Genomic DNA, 19,794 nt, shown 5'->3' with positions numbered 1-19,794 from the left:
TGACATAGGCACTATGGGAACTGGTGATCAAATCAGAGGGAGTCATCCCTTTCTCATCTGTTTCGCTTGAGAACATAATCCTAGAGAGGAAGCTGTTTACTTTGAGTAAAGGAAATGTGTTGCTACTGTTTTTCTGATGATTTGGATTCTGAAGTAATTTTGTATATCTTAGGGGAATTTCTATTCCTGTAGTTTGGTAGTGGCTAGAGTTGCTAAACTCCTTGCAATGATGTATATAATATGCAAATATATGTGATGTCAGCAATACTAGTGTATTTGACAAATTCCAAAACATTCAGAGGAGTTGCAGACTTGTATAAGTTGTTTCCCCTTGAGACGAAACATCTGTGAAATGTTCTGAGTGTGTTGCTTTCTGTGTTAGAGGCAAGCACTCGGAATAAATAATTTATGTATCTGATTCAGCATGTAAATAATTTCAGTTCACCCATACAGCTTTTTTGATAGAATTCTAGGACTACTAGAGCTGCATAATAGATAATGAATTATAACTGTTCCTGATAAATCATGTTCCTGCCTAATGTGATTTCCACACACTCTGATGATTAAGGTGGAGGTTCACTAGGTTCAGTTCTGCTGAACTGTTAAGCTACTTCATCTCTAGTGATGTCTAAGGTAAATTGGCAAATGCTACTAATTAACATATGCATTATGCCTTCCTAGATGATGGTGAAATTCCTGGCTACACAATACAGCAATCCATTACGCAATTAACTTGCCTATGTGTAGCTTCTGAATTTGCTGAAACACACATCTAGCAAAGCTCTCTAACTGGACCTAATCTAATGTGAAGACAACCAAGCAAATAGAACCTTTTACTTAGCCATTTCTGAATTTGGTGGCACAAGCTTGTATGTAATACTGCTTGATTTCAAGCAGTTTGATATAGAGGTATATTGCAAAATAGTCACCATGCCATGAATTACATCTAGAACACAGTAACTGAAGCATCTTAATCATGCATTTATATTTAATGGAATGTGATTTCAACTACACTATCAGCTTCTTGTGGTTAGCAAGCATCTGGTAAGGGCTTTTGAGTAAGGCATCATAGAAGCTCTAGAGCTTATCAGACAGTTCTCTATTCCAGTAGTAATGAGAGATCTGCTCATTGTGATATCCTTGATCATGGGGCAACAGAATCTCACCAGCAGAACATAGGTTACTAAAATGTCATCCATTCCAGCTTTTTATAACCGTGTCCATTTCCGCCAAAGGCTGACAATTTAAAATGGCTGTGTACATTTTCACTGTAATGGTATGAAGTAAGTCCTTGGTAAGAGTTTCCTGTAAGTAACAAAAAGGTGTTAGAGACTAAGGATGCTTGGATATATAACTGCTTGTATGTGGTGTGAACCATGAAGGTTAGCAACCTTGGCTGAAGTTACAAATCTCTTGATTTAATAACTGACAACTTTTGGGGAAGGCAGAGCTAGGCATCAGATGAAGGGTTCCAACTGCTAGTTCCAATCAGTGTTGTGGATTCAGTAGTCATATGTTTTGGATATATGTGTTTACCTTTATCCAGCCCCTTTTTAAGTGTTACTCCATTCTTCTCTTGGATTCTTTCCAAATTATTACTAAGACTTTTGGTAAAAAGAGCTTGTGGTCCAAGCCTTCAATTCAAAGGTGGCTATTTTTGTGACTTGATTCTCTCCATGACACTGGTCAAGAAAGATGATTTGGCAATGGTGCTTTGAGAATAGTTTCATATCTACCTGTAATACAAATGACAAATCTACAACAACAACATTAAAGTCATATTATATAACATAGGTTGCCTTCATGGGAACTTCCATTATTAGGAACTTAGAAAGAAATCAGATTTAGACTTTAATGACAGTCTTTTCTGATGAAATCTTACTTTTAAGTGTGCAGTGGAATCTCAACTGAATATTTCTTTCCAGTCTGAAAAAATTGTGGTGTGCCAGACTGCAGTGAAGTGCCATGGGCATTTGTATTCATGGAATTTACAGATACAGCTTCACTGTTTGAAGAATGTCTAGAAAAAATTTGTATAAATACTCATGGAATGAAGCAGGTGATTGATACAGTGTCCTTAATCCAAAAGATCTTATTTTCATTGTACATAAAAATGACTGAATATGTAAATGTTTGGTAGATCCTGGCCTAGTAGAGTTACAAATGGAGTAAAGAAGTGTTTTAAATATATAGCTGAACATACATTGTGCCTTCCTCTAGCTGTAGGCAATTTGACTAAAACTTGAGCTTTGATCATATAGAAAATGAGTAAATAAGGATTTTAAAACCAACAGGAAAAAAGTAAGGTGCAACAAATAAGGTCTCAGACCTAGGCTAAAAGTGGACAAGTTTCTGAAGAAGTGCAGCCATATTGGACAAGAAAATCAAATGAACAAATTAAAATTTTACAATTAAGCCAAATGGAAATGCCTGGCTGTGTTTAGGTGAGCTGGTGAAGAATAGCCTTAAACGTGCAAGCTAAAGAATTTAGAAGAACTGGTAAAGAAGTGGCAAATTACTTGCAAACCTTATGAGCAAGTTGTAGAGGGAATCAGAAGTATTGAAGACTTTATAACTATTGCTCTGTACTTAAGCTTTGTATTATATTTTTACCCTGCTTCAGAATTTCCGTGTCTGTAATGTTCCTGAATGTGATCAGAATACAGCAAAGGATGGCTTTTTTCTTTTTTTATACCTCTTGTAGCATTCGAGGCCTGATGCCCAACCGGAGGATACGGGACTCAAACTGTCAACTCCAGTGACAAGAAAAGTGGCATCAAAGAAGCATAAAGACAAAGAGAATGTTGAGACAGTGTCAGCTTTAAGAAATGAAATGCCCTTTGTGCTTCCTAAGACTCCTCTTGCAAAAAGTCAGATTGAGACACAGGTACAAGCTGTTCCCCTTAGGGCATCTGCTTTCAAAGGTATGTAGACTGTAACTAATGAAAGTTTAGAACATATATGGTGCTTGGGAATCACTGAAATCCAAATATAAGCACAGTATTTCTTCATCCAATACATTGATTTCTGAAACACTTCAATTTTTTTGTTCTATGCACCACCCAGTTTATTCTAGTACATTTGGTAGGGTGTTGCAACACATGATAATTGTAGCAGCAACATCAGGGCATGTTACTTGTGTTGCTGCTACAATTATCATGTGTGAGCCCCTTTTGGTATACCCTAACATGGAGCCAAGCACTGTGTTGTTAAAGCTTGCACCTGGTTCCACTTTTCCATGAAGGTTGAGATTGCAGTTTCCTCAACACTCTGTTTTTCCTTTGTGATTACCCTGAATGAAAATAAAAGCATAATTTTAGTTAAATCTGCTTTAATTGTTGGCTCTAAGAGAAATCTAGCTTTTGGATTTCTTATGGTTGCATATCAGCATTTTCACAGGGGCAGTCCAATATACCAGTGAAAATGCTTCTGTTAACAACATGCAGGTCTTGCAGCTATGCAATAGACCACAGAAATCTGTATAAATTATGTCAGCTTTTCTGAGTTACCAGAATTTTCTGTCATCAGCCTGTCTACTCATGTACATGTTCCATATGTTCATTACCATTTCATTCAATGATTACCATTAAAGTTTTGGTGTTGATACTGTAAATGCTAACTCTGTCCTTCAAATGCCAAAGGCTCCTTGAAACAGTGTTAGCATTCAGGAACACACATAATCATGGGATATGATTATATGCAGGTGCTTTTATTGAGAGTTCTGGGAATCTGGGGTACAGACCCAAATCTGACTCCAACATAGCTTTTGAGCTGAACGTATTTTATATCCTATTGTTATATAACTACATATTAATTATTAAACTTTTATTGTTCTATTGTATACATTGACTTTATTAAAGCATGAGTTTCTCATGATCTTTCTTAGGCCCCTGACCACAGTTTCTCATGATTATTCTTACGATTAAACAGTAATTATATTTAATTACTAAACAATCATCACATCTAACAATTATATCATTTATCATGTACTAGCTACACAGGTACAGATATAGCAAGGTACAAGACCTTCATGTACCTCGGGTACTTATTTTTTTTCAGGGGCTACTAAGCTTAATTTTCCTTTTAACCCTAAATACCCATGATTTTAAAACCCTTTTACTATCAATAGGAGACTTGTAATACCTGACATCTGTGTATGTCTAAAAACAAAACAGATACTATCCAAAATGGGAAATGTAAAAACATTTCTAACTCATTTATTTAGTGACATTTCTGAGGATTAGAAAAAGAAAGCTAAGTCTTTGCTGCGTTGAAAGATCTTTGATTCAGGAAATAGAAAAGTGGAAGAATCCACTGGAAATTTTGAGGTTGTTTGCATGGAGCCAGGTGCAATTCTGTAGAGAGCTGAAACTTTGAACATTGAAGTTGGGTTTAATTGTGACAACTAATTTGCTGACAGTTTCGCCTTGGTGTTTTCTCCTCTGCCTTTAAAACCATGCTCTGCAAGATGCTGACTTTCTAGACTGTTGTGTAGCATGTACATTGTATATTAAACATGACTATATAAACTTACACCCTTCATATAAGGGAAATGGATCACTGAAGAACACAACTACTCAATGCAGTGGATTGCTCCATATTTATTCATGGACCAGCAGCAGAGCAAGAAAGCAATTCTAGTCTTCAAATTTCTAGTATTGAACTGCAATGGTTACTCTTAATGTTTGACTTGTAGAGCTCCAGGGAAATCAGTCACAGTTTTAATTTGTAGAGTAGAGGTGGTATTAAAAACATATTTTATAATTCACAAAATATAGACCTGAGCTAGAAGAGAGGGTCTGGTGTTAGAAGTAAGTTATTAATAATGAGAAATCGTCACTGAAGACAAGAAAATCCTTTTATGCAAAGACATACCTGGTTTGGCTTGGACATTTTCTTTCAGAGAGTCAGTTCACTGCAGTCACCCCAGTTAAGAAACCCGATAACCGAACAAATGCAGATGAATTGGCAGCAGCTGAGATTCTTCCTGAAAGAAGGTAAGTGTCCAGTTATTAGTGTACATTCCTGATTTAGAGCAGGAATGTCTTAATCCATGGGCTGCCCGGGAATCCCTGTTACAACAGCAAGATGTTGTTCCTGTTCTTTTCGTAAAAACTTTTCTAGAACCTCTTTTTACAGCCACTAGAAAATAATGAAGGTAGAGAAGAGTTTTAAAACTATGTAACTCAATATCATCTATTTTTCATAATGTAGGTGCCTTCTTATTCCAGGTCTTCAAAGAACTGCAATTTCTAGACATATCTCTGGGTTTAAACTTCAACAGACTTTCAAACAGAAACTCCTATAATACATTGCATTTGATTCCATTTTCTTTGTTCTGGTAATATTTTAGTGACATCTTTGAAATAATTGTTATTTAATACTGAGGGAAAAATAACAGATTAATTTGTTCATGTAACAGGTGTCAGTCAGTGGAATTAGATCTTGACCTTGCACATGTGGATAGCAGCCAAAAGAAGAGAAAAGCCAAAATATTTGGAAGTCTTGAAAGAGGCCTAGATAAAGTGATCACAATGCTTACACCAAGCAAGAAAAAACGATGCACTAGAGACTGTCCAAGGAAACTTAAGGTATGGTTGCTGCAAAGATCTTACATAAAGCAAGTATTATTAAAATATTAAGTAATTATATTGGTTATGTGTTAATTATTATCTCACAGTAATTATGATTGAAAACATCCAGTAGCTTCAGAAATGGTTTTGTAAAAGATTCTGTGACCTGTCTTGCCTGAATTCTACAGTAAAGTGCTCTTACTTATTACTGATAACAAGACAGTGCCCAATTACCACATTCAGTTATCTGTTAGTGTGGGTTTAGGCAACAGATCCAGGGAGGAGTTTGGCCCTTGCTACTTATAGCCCATCTAAACCAAATGTGAAGGAAGCAGCATGGTTTGAAAGGAGCCCAGCTGGCCATTTTTTAATCATGTTATTTGTATAGACATTGCTTTCTCCAGTAGAAGGAGAAAAGGCACAATGTGCGCACAGGTTGATGGCCTGTTGTGATAAGTGGGTGAATAACAAGAGACAGTTAACAGGCTGTGCTGAACTGAGGGGCTGAAATGGACATAGTTGTGGCTTCAGAACTATCCACCTACAATGGATACCACTGAGCAGGAGACACCTTGAGCCCTTTGTGACCCACAAAAACAGTGCTCCAATTTAACTTCCACACTGCAGCATTCAGACTGAAAACACATATGGTGTTTTAAAGGTTTTAGATGTCCACAAGCAAGGTTCCCATAAAAAGAAACATTGAGTACTTGCAGTGGGCGACTGTTAAAGGGCACAGAGACATCCATCTGCTGGCCTGATAAAGAGTCACTAGAAGTTTGCTGCCTTCCAGGTGCTAGAATCCATGATGTTGCTGAGAGGGTACCCCAACTTCTCAAAAGCATGACAGCTACCTGTTACTATGTTATCATGTGGATAAAAAATAATGCTGCAAGCCAAACAACAGACAGGATCAAGGAAGAATGTTAACACCTGGTGAGGCAGGTAAAAACATTAGTGTCCAAGTCATTTTCTCATAGTGAGAGAGAAAGGGAAGCCAGAAGTAAATGTATAGTGCAGATCAACATCTGGCTTCATGGCTGTGCCATTGAGAAGGTTTTGTCTTTTATAACAATGGGTTGTACTTGGATGATTGTAGCCTGTTAAGCAGAGATGGGATGGATCCACCTGTCTAAAGCAGGCAAGAGAGTCTTTGGTAGCCCCCTGGCCAATTTGGAGAGACTGACTTCAGACTGAAGGACTCAGGAGAGGGGTTCAAAATGGTGATGCTTGTGCCATTGCTTCCTTCTTGATTAGGTCATTGGTGATTAGGGCATACCAACCAATGCAGTGACAGATGTTTCTTGGCTGCCTCTCAAGATGAGAATCAAAGGGCAAACCATGCTGAGAGTGTGCATTGCTGTTTTGATTGCTCTTACACCCTCTCTGTGCAACCCAATTGCTTGATTATGTGCATGAAATGCCTGGAGACAAACATGTATGGGGAATAAACAAGAACTAAAAATCTGTATGTGGTCACAGGGCCATGATCTCAATGCAATGACAGAACATGGTGAGATAGCTTATGTGACTGAAATGTTGTCAGGGATGGCCAGGTCAGTTTGATGAGGTAGTTGCTCATTATGTAAGACACCAATTGTAACATACTGAACTCTACCAAGGGTCAGGTGAATGAAGCGAGAATTTAAGGGAAAGGTGACACTGTTGAAGGTGTTTACTATAATCCACCTGATCAGAGGGAGGAAGCTGATGACCCTTTCTGTGGACAGATGGAAGTAGTCTCATGATTATAGGCCCTGGTTCTCATAGGGGACTTCAACCACCCTGATATTTTTTTGAGGGACAACAGAGCACAGCACACACAGTCCAGGAAGTTCCTACAGATTATTAAACACAACGTTTTGACACAAGTGGTGGAAGAGCCAACAAAAGAAAGATGTGTTGCTGGACCTTGTACTAATGAACCAGGAGGGACTGAGTGAAGATGTGAAGGCTGTAGTGACCTTCATTTTAGTGACCATGAGATAATGGAACATGGGATCTGTGTGGTGAAAACAGAGTAGCAGGACTAGAACTTTAAACTTCTAGAGAATTAACTCCAACTTCTTCAAAGATCTACTTAGAGGAATCCCATGGGATGGGGCTTCAGAAGACAAGGGAGTCCAAGAAAGCAGGTCAGTGTTCAAGCAACACTTCCAAGCTCAAATCCAGCATATTCCTGTGATAAAGAAGTTAGGCACAGGAAGTAGGAGATCTGCATGACTGAGCAGGGAGCTTCTAGCAAACCTCAAATGGAAGAAAGAAATTTATAAGATAGGGAAAACGGGACAGGCCATGTAGGAAGACTAGGAACATTGTCAGAATATGCAGGAATGCAACTAGGAAAGTTAAGGCCCACTTGGAATTGAGCCTGGCAAGGGACATCAATGAAAACAAAAATGTATTCTATAAGTATATCATCAGCAAAAGTAAGATTAGGGAAAACACGGGGATGTTGTTGAATCGGATCGGTGTCCTGGTAATGAGAGATACAGAGAAGGAAGAATTACTGAATGCTTTCTTTGCCTCAGTCTTTAACCTGGGGATCTGGCTGATCCACTTGGAGGCTGTGACGTCAGTCAAGTGGGAACTTGATAGGCTGGAAAGTTGGGCAGAGAGAAACCTAAGGAGGTTCAACAAGGGCAATTACAGGTCCTGTGCCTGGGGAGGAATAACCCCAAGTACCAGAAGAGATTGGGAATGACCTACAAGAGTCCAACTCTGTGGAGAAGGACCTCGGGGTGCTGGTGGATGGCAAGTTGACCATGAGCTGACAGAGTGTCCTGGGGACCAGGAGGGCCAGTGGGATCCTGGAATGCATCAGGAAGAGTATGGCCAACAAGATAGGGAGGGGATCCTGCCTCTCTGCCCTGCCCAGGTGAGGCCAGATCTGGAGTGCTGTGTTCAGTCATGGGCTCCAGATTCAAGAAAGACAGGGAGTTGCTGTAGAGGGTCCAGTGGAGGCCATAAAGATGATTAAGAATCTGGAGCATCTCTTATGAGGAGAGACTGGGAGCTGAGCCTGTTAAGTCGAAAGAAGAGAGGACTGAGAGGTATTTAATACTGAGGGAAATAAATACCTCAAAGGGGTGTCAAAGTGATAGTGAAAGGGTTTTAAAATCATGGGAATTAAGGGTTAAAAGGAAAAATAAGCTTAGTAGGCCCTGGAAAAATAAACACCCTAAGCACATGGAGAACTTATACTTGCTAGAACTGCACCTGTACATGATAAATGATATAATTGTTAGATGTGATGATTGTTTAGTAATTAAATATAATTACTGTTTAATCATAAGAATAATTATGAGAAACTGTGATCAGGGACCTAAGAAAGATCACGAGAAACTCATGTCAATGTATACAATAGAACAATGTAAGTTTAATGACCAATATGTAAGTTATATAACAATAGAATATAAAATACGTTCAGCTCAAAAGCCATGTTGGAGTCAGATTTGGGTCTGGACCCCTGATTCCTAGAGCTCTTAATAAAAGCACCTGCATATAATCATATCCCATGATTATGTGTGTTCTGGAACGCTAACAAAAGGATGGTGCCAGACTCTCTTCAATGGTGCACAGTGATAGGCTGAGCAGCAGTGGCCATAAAATAACCTCATGTTCAACCTCAGCGCGAGGAAGAGCTTCTTTACATTGAGGGTAGCAGTGCACTGAAACAAGCTGCCCAGGGTGGTCATGGAATCTCCCACTCTGGAGACATTGTAAGCCCACCTGGATACATTCCTGTGAAACCTGCTTTAGGGGACCCTGACTTGACAAGGGGATTGGATTGTATGATCTCCAGAGGTCCCTTCCAGTCCTAGTGATTCTGTATACATCGTTCAAATGAAACTTCACAAGCTATACAAGAAAAAATTTGTACTTAAATCTTTAGGCAACATGTTTGAAAAAGATAATTACCATGAAAGAGGGCAGGTTGTTTATCAAGGCATAAGCAGTTGTGTAGAAGCCAACGTGTCCCTTCAACTGACTGGCTGCTAGGCTACCTACTACCCAGAGAACTGTGTCAATCATGCATGTTCAGGACAAGATATTGGACTACAAACCTGACCAGCCGATCAGATGGGAGTCTAGACTGTGCAAATAATCCAGGAACCTGAGCAACTGCAAGCTAGATATTCTTTCTCTTAAATGCCTTTAGTTTCCTGCCTCAGTTTCTCTTGTCTATAGTCTATGCAATATTCATGACGCATGTCTAGAGACGCTGGACTATGGTATGGCAAGACAATGTTACAGCAGTTATGTCAGAGAGTTGCATACATTTAAATCCAAATAAGGACCACAAGAAGCACTCTTCTACTGACTTTACATCCTCAGCCTATGTTAATTTTTCAAGCTTTTTTTTCAGTTGTGTCTTCTCTTGGCTTCTTCTGTGACTTTAGAAGCCAGATATAGGGTATGTTGGTATGTTACTATTGTCATACGCTTCTTCTCAATACCTCCAGGCATCTGCTTGTTGTTCAAGAGGTCACTTAGTGCACAAAATTGTTATATGAAATACTAGATGTGATTAAAACCGCCTATAGCCGCCTATAATTTAAAAGTAGTAAGTAACCTCTTTTTACACGAAGAGTTGCCTGGTGCATTGCCTGCTCCTTGTTTTTAGAAGTACTCTGTCTCAGCTTTCGGCCATTTCCCAGCTCTGGACCATACAGCAGGGTGATAGTTTTGGGATGTTGAAGCATTTGTCACCATTGTTATTTGTTCTGAAGCTTCCTTAGTGAAAACTTTTTGCAATGTCTTCAGTTTTAGGAGATTTTTTTTTATTATTCCTTTTTTTAACAAGCTGCTTTTACTTTTAATATTACTTTTAGGCACACTGTAACATTACCACTACTCATCTGCTGAATCCAGATGAACTGTTGAATGAAATAATCATTGTTCTTTCAAAGAAGCATGTGGAATATGTTCAGAAGGGGTAAGTCTACAATATGATTAGTTCAACTTGTATTTGTCTAAATGGTTGCTAGTCCAGTTCTTAAAAAACAAATTATTTAAACTTAGTTTCTTGACCTTATTGTAAAATAATCTTTACAGAAAGTGTACAGAGCACTAAATAAATGTGTGCAATAAAACATGCCCACATAGCACAAAACTATGTTAAGTGTGTTTGAGCACAGCTCTTTCACTAACAGGTATAAACCAATAGTACTAGGGTAACGCTTATGAAAAAATCACATCAGCCTGTCTCATGTGAAATTTTAAATACCAAAAGTTGTTTTGGGTACAGTCACATGAAGAAATGGGACAGTTTTGGAAAATAGTGTAGATACCTTTTAACTCTCATTCTTGGCAGTTAAAAGACATTAACATTTAGTCACAAGGTCAGTACATTTTAAAAGGTGTGCAGAAGCTACATACCTTTTTGTGGATTATTTGAATTTGTACTGTTTACTAGCTACACTAAGCTACTGATTGGTTAGATTGGTTCTTATTTTTGATCAAACTAAAAGACTATTTCCTGAGCTCCCAATGCATAAAAAAAACCCCATTGTGCTCACTTTTCAATATGCATTTTCTCAAGTTCTTGAATATTTCAGTGTTGGGTATTGGTAGAACATCAGAGTTATACATCAACCTCTGATGGATTTCCAAACTCATAATATGGAAGGATGCTAGACTGCACAGCAGCACCTGCTCCCATTGTAATCATTCAAACTCTGCATTCAATTTTTCCTATTTTTCACACCAGCTGAGCTGCAACCAACAGAGAGAAGAGTGTTCTTGTCTAGGAAAAATATGGGAACTTCCCTTCATTCCAGCTCTGAAGATAGGGGCCTTTGGCACGCAGGGGTTCTCGTGGTAGTGTAGGATATTGGTGCTACATATTGGCCGTAGGGCATAATAATAAATATGGTGCCCTGAAACTACAGTATTTACAAAGGTCTCAGGTGACTAAATTATGGACTGTTTCACAATATTCTGAACAGCAATGGGGTATTTTATTTAAAGTGCTTCTATTAATTTAAAATAGCATTGCAAAACAAATATGAAATGGTTCAATAATTATTCTGTTTTCCCTTCTGTTTTACAGTTATACCCTGAAATGTCAAACACGGTCAGATTTTGGTAAAGTAACTATGGAGTTTGAGTTAGAAGTATGTCAGCTCACTAAGCCTGAAGCAGTGGGTATCCGGCGACAACGGCTTAAAGGAGATGCCTGGGTCTACAAGAGGCTGATAGAAGACATCTTATCTAGCTGCCAAGTGTGAGTGGCAGAGTCTTTTATCACAATGTTTTAGAAAGGTCTTTTCAGACAAGTAATTCTTTCTCACAGTCACAGCTATTTGTGAAAAATCTGTCATCTTGGATTTTTAACCATTCCTCCTCGTACATATTCCTTCTGTATGCTTCCATTAATACTAGGTTTGTAATAAATGTTCTGCAACTACAACTTTTCTGAAGCAGAATTCTGTACGCCCTTCCCTTGCTTACATACTTTTCACATATCTGGGTTTAAAAAGTACTGGTTTTATGTGTTGAAGCTTATTACGGGATATCTTCAGTTACCAAGTGCACGGCGCACAGTAATAGTAATTTGCATAATTCTCTTCCTGTCTCTGCTTAAGTAGGATTTATGGAGATCATTAACTAAGTCACAGCTGTGGTTCCCAGAGTTACACTGTCTATTCAGTGTTGTACAAAATAGGATGGGCTTTAGTAAATGTGAAGTCAAGAGTGCTAGGATTTAAACTGATCCCATATAAAGCATTGCACTATCTTGTTATGAAGCCTTAGTGCTGCTTAACAAGCCTGTGCATTTTCTCATTCTCTTGTGTTAACGTGATGCTAGGAGGATCTCTGAAGAACACCGCCACCTTTGAACTGTTCTGAATGGAGAAGGCATTTGTCAGCCAGCTGTCTGCAAGGAATTCAGTGACACCTTTAAGAGAACTTAAGCACCAGAAATAGAACTAGAAATAAGCAGAACAAAGCAAGAACATCTAATAGTTGCTTGGGGGGTTGCTATCATATCTTAAAAACAGATATCTCCCTATGCTTGTGCTAGGTGTTGTGTGAAGTGTTTAATTCTGCCTTTAGCTGTGCTACAGCAGAAACCACATCAGGCCAATCCCTAGCAGCAGCAGGAAGACACATATTAAAGTCTTTCTCTATGCGATGACATTCAGTAATACGCAGACAAGTTGACAGTGTGCTGAAGCTTTTTATTAAACACGAGTTGACTGCCATTTGCTACATGTAAACCCCACGTTATTGCCCCTTAACTAAAGCCCAAGGCACATCCACCAAAGGGTTGGGTGGGTGAGAGGGCTGAGCATTGCTGGAAACTTGCAATGACAGACATGAGATCTGGCTGCTAATGAAAGCTGTCTGCTTGTTCTCTGTAACCATTACCTCAGGAACTGGAGGGTTATTTTGTCTGCATCAAGATAGAAACATCCATCAATTTTGTTTTCAATGCTAGGTTGTCGGTTCTGCTTTATAGACAAGTAAAGCACAGGAACATTTTTAGCAGATTTCAAGAAAAAGAAATGTTGGGAAGGAAGGAGAGCAAAGAGAGAACTGCTGCTCCTTGAAATGTTTCTGGTTAAGAACATTTTAGATGCAGAAGGGGCTAGTAGGAAAAGCGGGACAACATAAACAAGGATACAAATCCAGCAGAAGGATGGTAAGAGAGGTAGTAATGAGAGCCAGGGGTGGTTGGGCACATTAATTGGTAAGAGCATGATCATGTTCACTTTGGAAAGGTTATCTAATCAAGGACCTGGTCAAATGGGATACTAAGGAAAAATCAGGAAAGGGAAAGGAAAAGTCAGAAATTAAAATAGAGGGATGCAAATCTGACAGGCAGTCCTGCAAGAGGAGCAGGACTTTATGGTTATGATTCCTTTCAACTTGACACATTTTATGTCTAGTCTGTGACAGAAAGACAACGAAACAACCCTGTCAATCAAGCAAATGCAGGGTCTCTGGGGAAACTGCATCAAAACAGAACTTTGCTCCTAGTGAGGCTGGGATCTTGAAGGCCTGGGTTGTTGAGAGTGCTGATGCAATGGTGCCAGCTGATGGGGCAATGCACAGAAGTCTCAGCCCTGGTGCTGGCTATGCCCTCCCCAAGCCAGGTCTGTACATATATTCCCCAGCAAACGAGAAACTGGACTGGCAAGAAAGTGGAAGCCTCAGGTCTGAGCAGGGATGTCACATGGGCAGAGGGTGGGTTCTGATTTTAAGGGAGACACAGAAGCCTGGAGTGTGCCCATGGGCCGGTGTGCAGGTGCTGCATGCTTGCAGTGAGCACCACACTGAACCAGATGATGAGAATGGGACCCGTATGGGGTCAGTGTGTCAGGATCCAGAACAGGTTCTGGGATACCCTTGATTATGCCTGTGCTATAGGCAACTATACTCTATCCATTAACTGCTAGTACTGAAGTGTGAATGGTGATGCCATTCCTCCTGCCTGTGCAGGAGTTCTCATATGTGTAAAGACCTTTGATGGGTTCCACGGACGGTTTGGGTGGATACAGACAAGAGATCTCTGTTGGTTGCTCTTGGAGGATAAGGTTTATTCGGGATGGAGAGGTGCTAGACACAGCACGTGGCCGGGCCTGAGGTGATGGGGGAGGGGAGAGACAAAGGGGGGAGCAGGGAATCCAGGAGGAGGAAGTTCCAAGAGGGGAGGGGAAGATCCAAGAGGGCGTCTGGCTCTTCGGGGGCCCCTTATCAAGGGGGGCTTCAAGGTGGGCTGGAACAGGACTTGGGCCAATGGGGTTACAGGCACTTGATGGTTCAGGGGAGGGTTACAGGTGTGGGGTGAACCATACATTCTGAGGGCTGAGATGGAACAGTCCATTTGACTTTTGGACCCCTCTGTAGGTAAGGTATTGTCCAGCCAGTAGGGGGCATGATATTCATCCTGGCTGTACTATTGTGGTTCTTCTGCTAGACAATCATATTTATCTATCCCTCCCAACACATATGTAGTGTGTGACTGGCACATGAATTAAAGATTTGTGTTGGTAAAAGCAGAACTAAACTATTTTTCTAATAAATTGGTACTTAAAGATTCACATCTGCACTTAAATACTTTCAGTATTCCCAGCTGCAATGTGACACTCTTGTTTGGTTTCTGCATGCTAAATATCAGATATCGCTTGGAAATCAGCTAAAACTGTTGGAGGAGCAGCTGAGGGTTGTAGCTCATGTGTATCTGGAGTGCTTCAGTATAATGTGTTCTCTGATTTTCCTTGTTTTCTTGTTTCAATACAAACTTCTCCCCAAGAATTTGGCTTCTGCCTGGAATTTGATCAAAACAAAGAATGGATAGAAGAGGGAAGAGCTGTTAAAAGGAGGCATATTGATAGCAGTTTTGCTAATGAATAGCACGACTTTTTTAAAATCACCAGTCATAGTCATAAAGCGCAAGGGCTGAAGAATTGAAACATTTACTTGCCTTTGCATTCCTTGACTTTTAAATTCAGGAATGACTAAAGAAGTATCCTGTAACACCCCAACTCCCACTGCTCAAAAACACATTCTCTGTGTGTAACTATCTTCTCCCCATGGGGACAAAACTGATGTTGTGAACAGATAAGAAGTAATTAGGATGTCTTGTTCATTCTTTTTAAGCTAAAGATCACCGATTTGATTCACATTGTCTTACAAGCTTTGATGTGTGAAATAAGGTTCTTCTTCATAGGCTACCATCCTGACTGTTTTTACTAATATTCCTTGCTGTGAATGCATAACATTTACTGATAGGAATTAGAAAACAGGGAAGAAACAGGAATCACGTATGCCTTTTTTTTTTTTTTTTTTTTTTTTTTTTTTTTAATCAAACTGCTGCAACTATATCACTATTTTTTTTTACTACCATTGCTGGAAATCTATTTCCACCTAACCTCAGTATTGCTGGCTGGGGATCTATGTACAGATCATGAAAGGAACACGACTACTGAGGAATGTGTCTTGTGTTGTTTATTTTCCAGCATCAGTCTCATTACATTGTTATGACAATGGGCAGATGCCAGCAGCTCATGTCCCCAGCAGCAGACCAAGACCTAGTCAAGTTTTTTGACTAATCACACAAAGCAAAACCATATTGACCAGTAGTTCTATCCAACTACTATAAGCACATGCACCTTTTGTTAAAACAATGCTTGCTTATTTCAAATATAATACTTGTTTGTAAGCCTTAAAATATAATGCACAGGGCTCCATTATCAAGCTTAGAGATTCCTAATGTCATGTTAGATATACTTTCCTGTAGCTTAGGGAGTTATTCTAGCCAAGCGTTAATACACAGACCATTGTTCTTTTTGTCCTTACTTATATAATTTTTCTGCTGACAAATCTTACGGCTATTGCTTAGCTCTAATCACAGGTTTGCTGTCTCTGAGGTCTGTCTTTTGCAGCTTTCCCAAAACTCTCTGATTTTAAGGATTCCCACAATTCCCCCTCTTGAAGACAAAAACAAGGATTAACAGATAAAGGAGCTATGTTTGGTGAGCAGAAGCACAGGTTGTGTGCCAAGCTTGTGGAAGCCTTTGCACAGATAAACGCAGGGCCAGAAGGTTTGTCTTGCTTGCCTGCATTCACTCAGCCAGGTTGTATAATGTCATGGGTATCTGTCAGTCTTGAAAGCACTCTTGCTTTGCTATTCTTAGAGATGTATACTAACTTCAGTCCCTTTTCTTTTGGAATCTAAACTCAATTTACATTAATTATTGTCCTGGTTTGGGCTGGGATCAATTTTATTTCTTCCCAGGAGCTGGTACAATGCTGTGTTTTGGGTTTAGGAGGAGGATAACATTGGTAATGCACAGACATTTTTAGCTGTTGCTGGATAGTGCTGAACCTAAGTCAAAGGCTTTTCAGCTTCTCATGCTCTGACGGTGAGCAGTCCAGGGGGCACAACGATTTGGGAGAGGGCATAGCAAGGATAGCCAAACTTAATTAACACAAGGGATATCTCCAACTATTGGGTGTCATTGTCAGCATTTAACCCTATGGGGATGTTGTAGTTTGACACTGGCCAAATGCCAGGCATCCATGAAAGCTACTCACTCACCCTCCCCTGCTGCAGCTGGGCAGAGGAGAGAAAATTTAATGAAGGGTTCATGAGTTGAGATAACGACCAGGAAAAAACACTCCAAGGGTAAAACAGGCTCAGTTTAAAAATATTAAGTGAATTTATTACTAACAAAATCAGAGCAAGAAAATGAGAAATAAAATAAGCCCATAAAAATACCTTTTCCCCCCTAATACATAAGTCTTCTCTCTTGATGATGCTACCATTTGTCCAAATATATTTGTCCAATATATTTGTCCAAATATATATCCAAACTTTGGGGCCTTATCTTGACTCTCCATTTCATTATCCCAGTGTTGAGGTGATCTTGGTTCATCTTCTTTTAAAAGCAGGTAGGCCCTATTCTTGAAAGTCCCTGTATGGGTTTCATGCAATAGCAACACTCTTTGTTTTTTTCCTACCAGAACTACTGCTTCTAGTATTTTGTGCTATGGATATTCATGTTCTTTCAGGAGAACATGTACTCTGTTTCTCCTTTCTGTTCCTATCTGATCAACTTCAGTTTTGGGTCAATCATGACAAGAAAGATACTTGTCTGTTGATGAGGCAGCATCAGTGACATCTGAGATAGGTCTAAGGGTGAGAGCTAGATTGAACTGTTTAGGGGTATACCTGATCTCAGGGCTACCCAAACAGCAGCCACCAGCCCCATCCAGACCTGGAAGTCCTTGACAGCCAACCAGCAAGGACGGGGCAGTGCTAGAAGCAGCAAGTGAGATTTAAACGGCTCTAGGGAGTGCAAATGGTGCAAATGGTACAGAACGAGGAGAACACGAGTAAGCAAATGGGAACATGCCATGTCAGTTTCTATGGATGGGATGAGCAGGAAAGGCTGCTCTTCAGCTCTCTGTGAGCAGCCAAGAGAGGCAGAAAACAGACCAAAGAGTTGGTGAAGGACACAAAGAGACCTTTTCAGCACCAGTCTTAATAGTGTATCCTCTCTCAGGTATAGTTTTGTCATGCCCCTGTAGCTGCTAAAGTCACTGCACCAGCCATGTCAGAGGCCTCCAGACAGCCAGACCTACTGATGCATACAGCTCTCCAGGTCTCAGGTTATCAGAAGCGCTGGATGCCTCTCTGTGAGGCTCAATCATTCCTTTTTCAGGTGTTGTCGATGTGCTGAATTACCAGATGAAGAAACGAGGGGAAGTGAATACACAGTATTCAAGAGAATGAAAGATTGATGAATTCTCAAGAGGTGCTACAGCCTAAGGAGTCCTGAACTTCTGTTTTAGTAGAAGAACATTAATTTCTTTCTTATTAATTTCTTAAAATGTATAAATGGTAAGTTTTGAGCGACCTCAGGATCCCTACCACTAAGAAGCCCAGGATGAAGAGGGATGCTGTCTGGATCCACAGGGATGGTGAATATCTTTCTACTTCATCTGTCTCTTTTTTTACACTCTCTTTCTCTGCCCCCTGCTCTCTTTTCTATTTTTTTTTTTAATCTCTCTCTACATCACATTTATTGTTAAATAAAATCCATACTATTGACGGGTGTTGCTTGCACCTAAATTTGGGTAGAGGCATCTCTCTCTGATAATCAGATGGTAACATATTGCCTCTCACAGGGTCCTTCTAGACAATTCAGCTAACAGCTGAATAAGCACATCATGCAATGGGTGAGCAGTTGGCCCATGTGTCACAGAGTGAATGGTGCAACATCAGGCTGGCAACAGGACAGTAGTGCAGTTCTGCCGGATTTCATCCTTGGTCCAGTTCTCTTCAACACCATAAACTGCTTGGATGCAGGACTCAAAGGCATGCAAAATAAGTTTGCAGATGATTCAGTTACAGGCTCCCCAGGAAAGTGGTCGTAGCACCAAGGCGGATAGAGTTCAAGAAGCATTTGGACAACGCCCTCAGGCACATGGTGTGATTCTTGGGGCTGTCTTGTGCAGGGCTAGGAGTTGGACTTCCACCTTAGAATATTCTAGAGATTTGCAGGATTGTGTCCAGAAAAGGGCAATGGAGCTGGGGAGAAGTCTGGAGCAGAAATCTGATGAGGAGCAGCTGAGGGAGCTGGAGGCATTCAGCCTCAAGAAAAAGAGGTTTGATGGGGACCTTTTTGTTTTCTACAACTCCTAGACAGAAGCTTATAGCAAGGTGGGGGTTGGGCTCTTCTCCCAGTAAGATCCCTAACTGCAGGATCAGAAGAAATGGTCTGAAGTGGCAACAGGGGAGTTTTGGATGGGTATTAGAGAAAATTTCTTCATTGAAGTGGTGTTAGGTCACACGTGGGGGTGAGGGACAAGGAGACTGACCACTCACTCCAGATGTTCATGTAGCACCGAGAGCTTTATTTCCCCACCCCTCCTTTATATAAGGCATTTGAAAGGCCCAGTCTGTTCTCATTGGTTTGAATCCCACACCCCTTCAGGTCCTGGCCTGTGAGGTGGCTGTAGCATTGAGAGATATTTGGTTGGCCAACACCCTTGTCAATCACGGTAAACAAAGCAATTTAGCCTGGCACAGGCTGCCCAGGACAGTGGTGAAGTCACCATCATTGATCCAAAGGTGCGTGGATATGGCACTCGAGGACATGGGTTAGTGGTGATGCTGCATTAACCCTTTTATGTATTTGATCTTAGAGGCCCTTTCCAAACTTTATGATTGTGTAATTCTGTGATCTCTTTCTTACTATGCAAATTTCTTTAGTGCCTCCTACAGTTTGTGTCTAGGCCACTAATAAATATACTAAGCAATAGTAGTCCCAGACTAATTATGGAAGAGCCTGCCAGAAGTTCTACCCTCTTCAGCAGATCTTTAAGCTTTTCTACTCCCTTATCTCAGTAATTCATAGGGTAACCTCTGGCTTTCTGGAAATTGCATTAACTGTGTATTGCAGAATGAAGTGTCTTTTACCTTTCTGTTATAGATTATGAAGAAAACCAGTTCACAAAGCAGGACTGGAGTAATTTTGATATCTTAAACTGTGATATGTTGATTTTATTTTGAGGAACAGGCAACAGGGAGCCCTTCCTTCTTTACCCCTATAGTTTACCAGTTCACATGTTTAAATTATTTTTCCATTCAAAGCTTGATGTGCAGATCCTTTTTAAAATTATAACAAGGAAGATATATTTCATAGAGACTGTCACTCTTGTTGCTTTTCTTTGTCTCATTTCTTCAGAACATGTCTAACTG

General features: G+C 40.1%; 1 protein-coding gene across 5 annotated transcripts in view; it reads left to right on the top strand.

Moving 5' to 3' along the window:
- The window catches only part of MELK (maternal embryonic leucine zipper kinase), a 33,256-nt gene extending 15,110 nt beyond the window's left edge, over window positions 1-18,146 (top strand). For 4 of the 5 annotated variants that reach the window (XM_030258156.4, XM_030258157.4, XM_030258163.4 and 1 more), the window contains 6 exons: window positions 2,705-2,924; window positions 4,904-4,997; window positions 5,423-5,591; window positions 10,409-10,512; window positions 11,629-11,802; window positions 17,753-18,146. In XM_030258156.4, coding sequence (XP_030114016.1) covers window positions 2,705-2,924; window positions 4,904-4,997; window positions 5,423-5,591; window positions 10,409-10,512; window positions 11,629-11,802; window positions 17,753-17,831 — 840 coding nt within the window. In that variant the 3' untranslated portion in view covers window positions 17,832-18,146. Of the gene's footprint in view, window positions 1-2,704; window positions 2,925-4,903; window positions 4,998-5,422; window positions 5,592-10,408; window positions 10,513-11,628; window positions 11,989-17,752 lie in introns of those variants that run through there. The other variant, XM_030258160.4, reaches the window with a different exon arrangement.
- Window positions 18,147-19,794: the final 1,648 nt, after the last annotated feature.

Source organism: Taeniopygia guttata, chromosome Z, assembly GCF_048771995.1.
Source record: "Taeniopygia guttata chromosome Z, bTaeGut7.mat, whole genome shotgun sequence".
Taxonomy (NCBI): domain Eukaryota; kingdom Metazoa; phylum Chordata; class Aves; order Passeriformes; family Estrildidae; genus Taeniopygia; species Taeniopygia guttata.
This window is presented reverse-complemented; position numbering and strand designations above follow the sequence as displayed.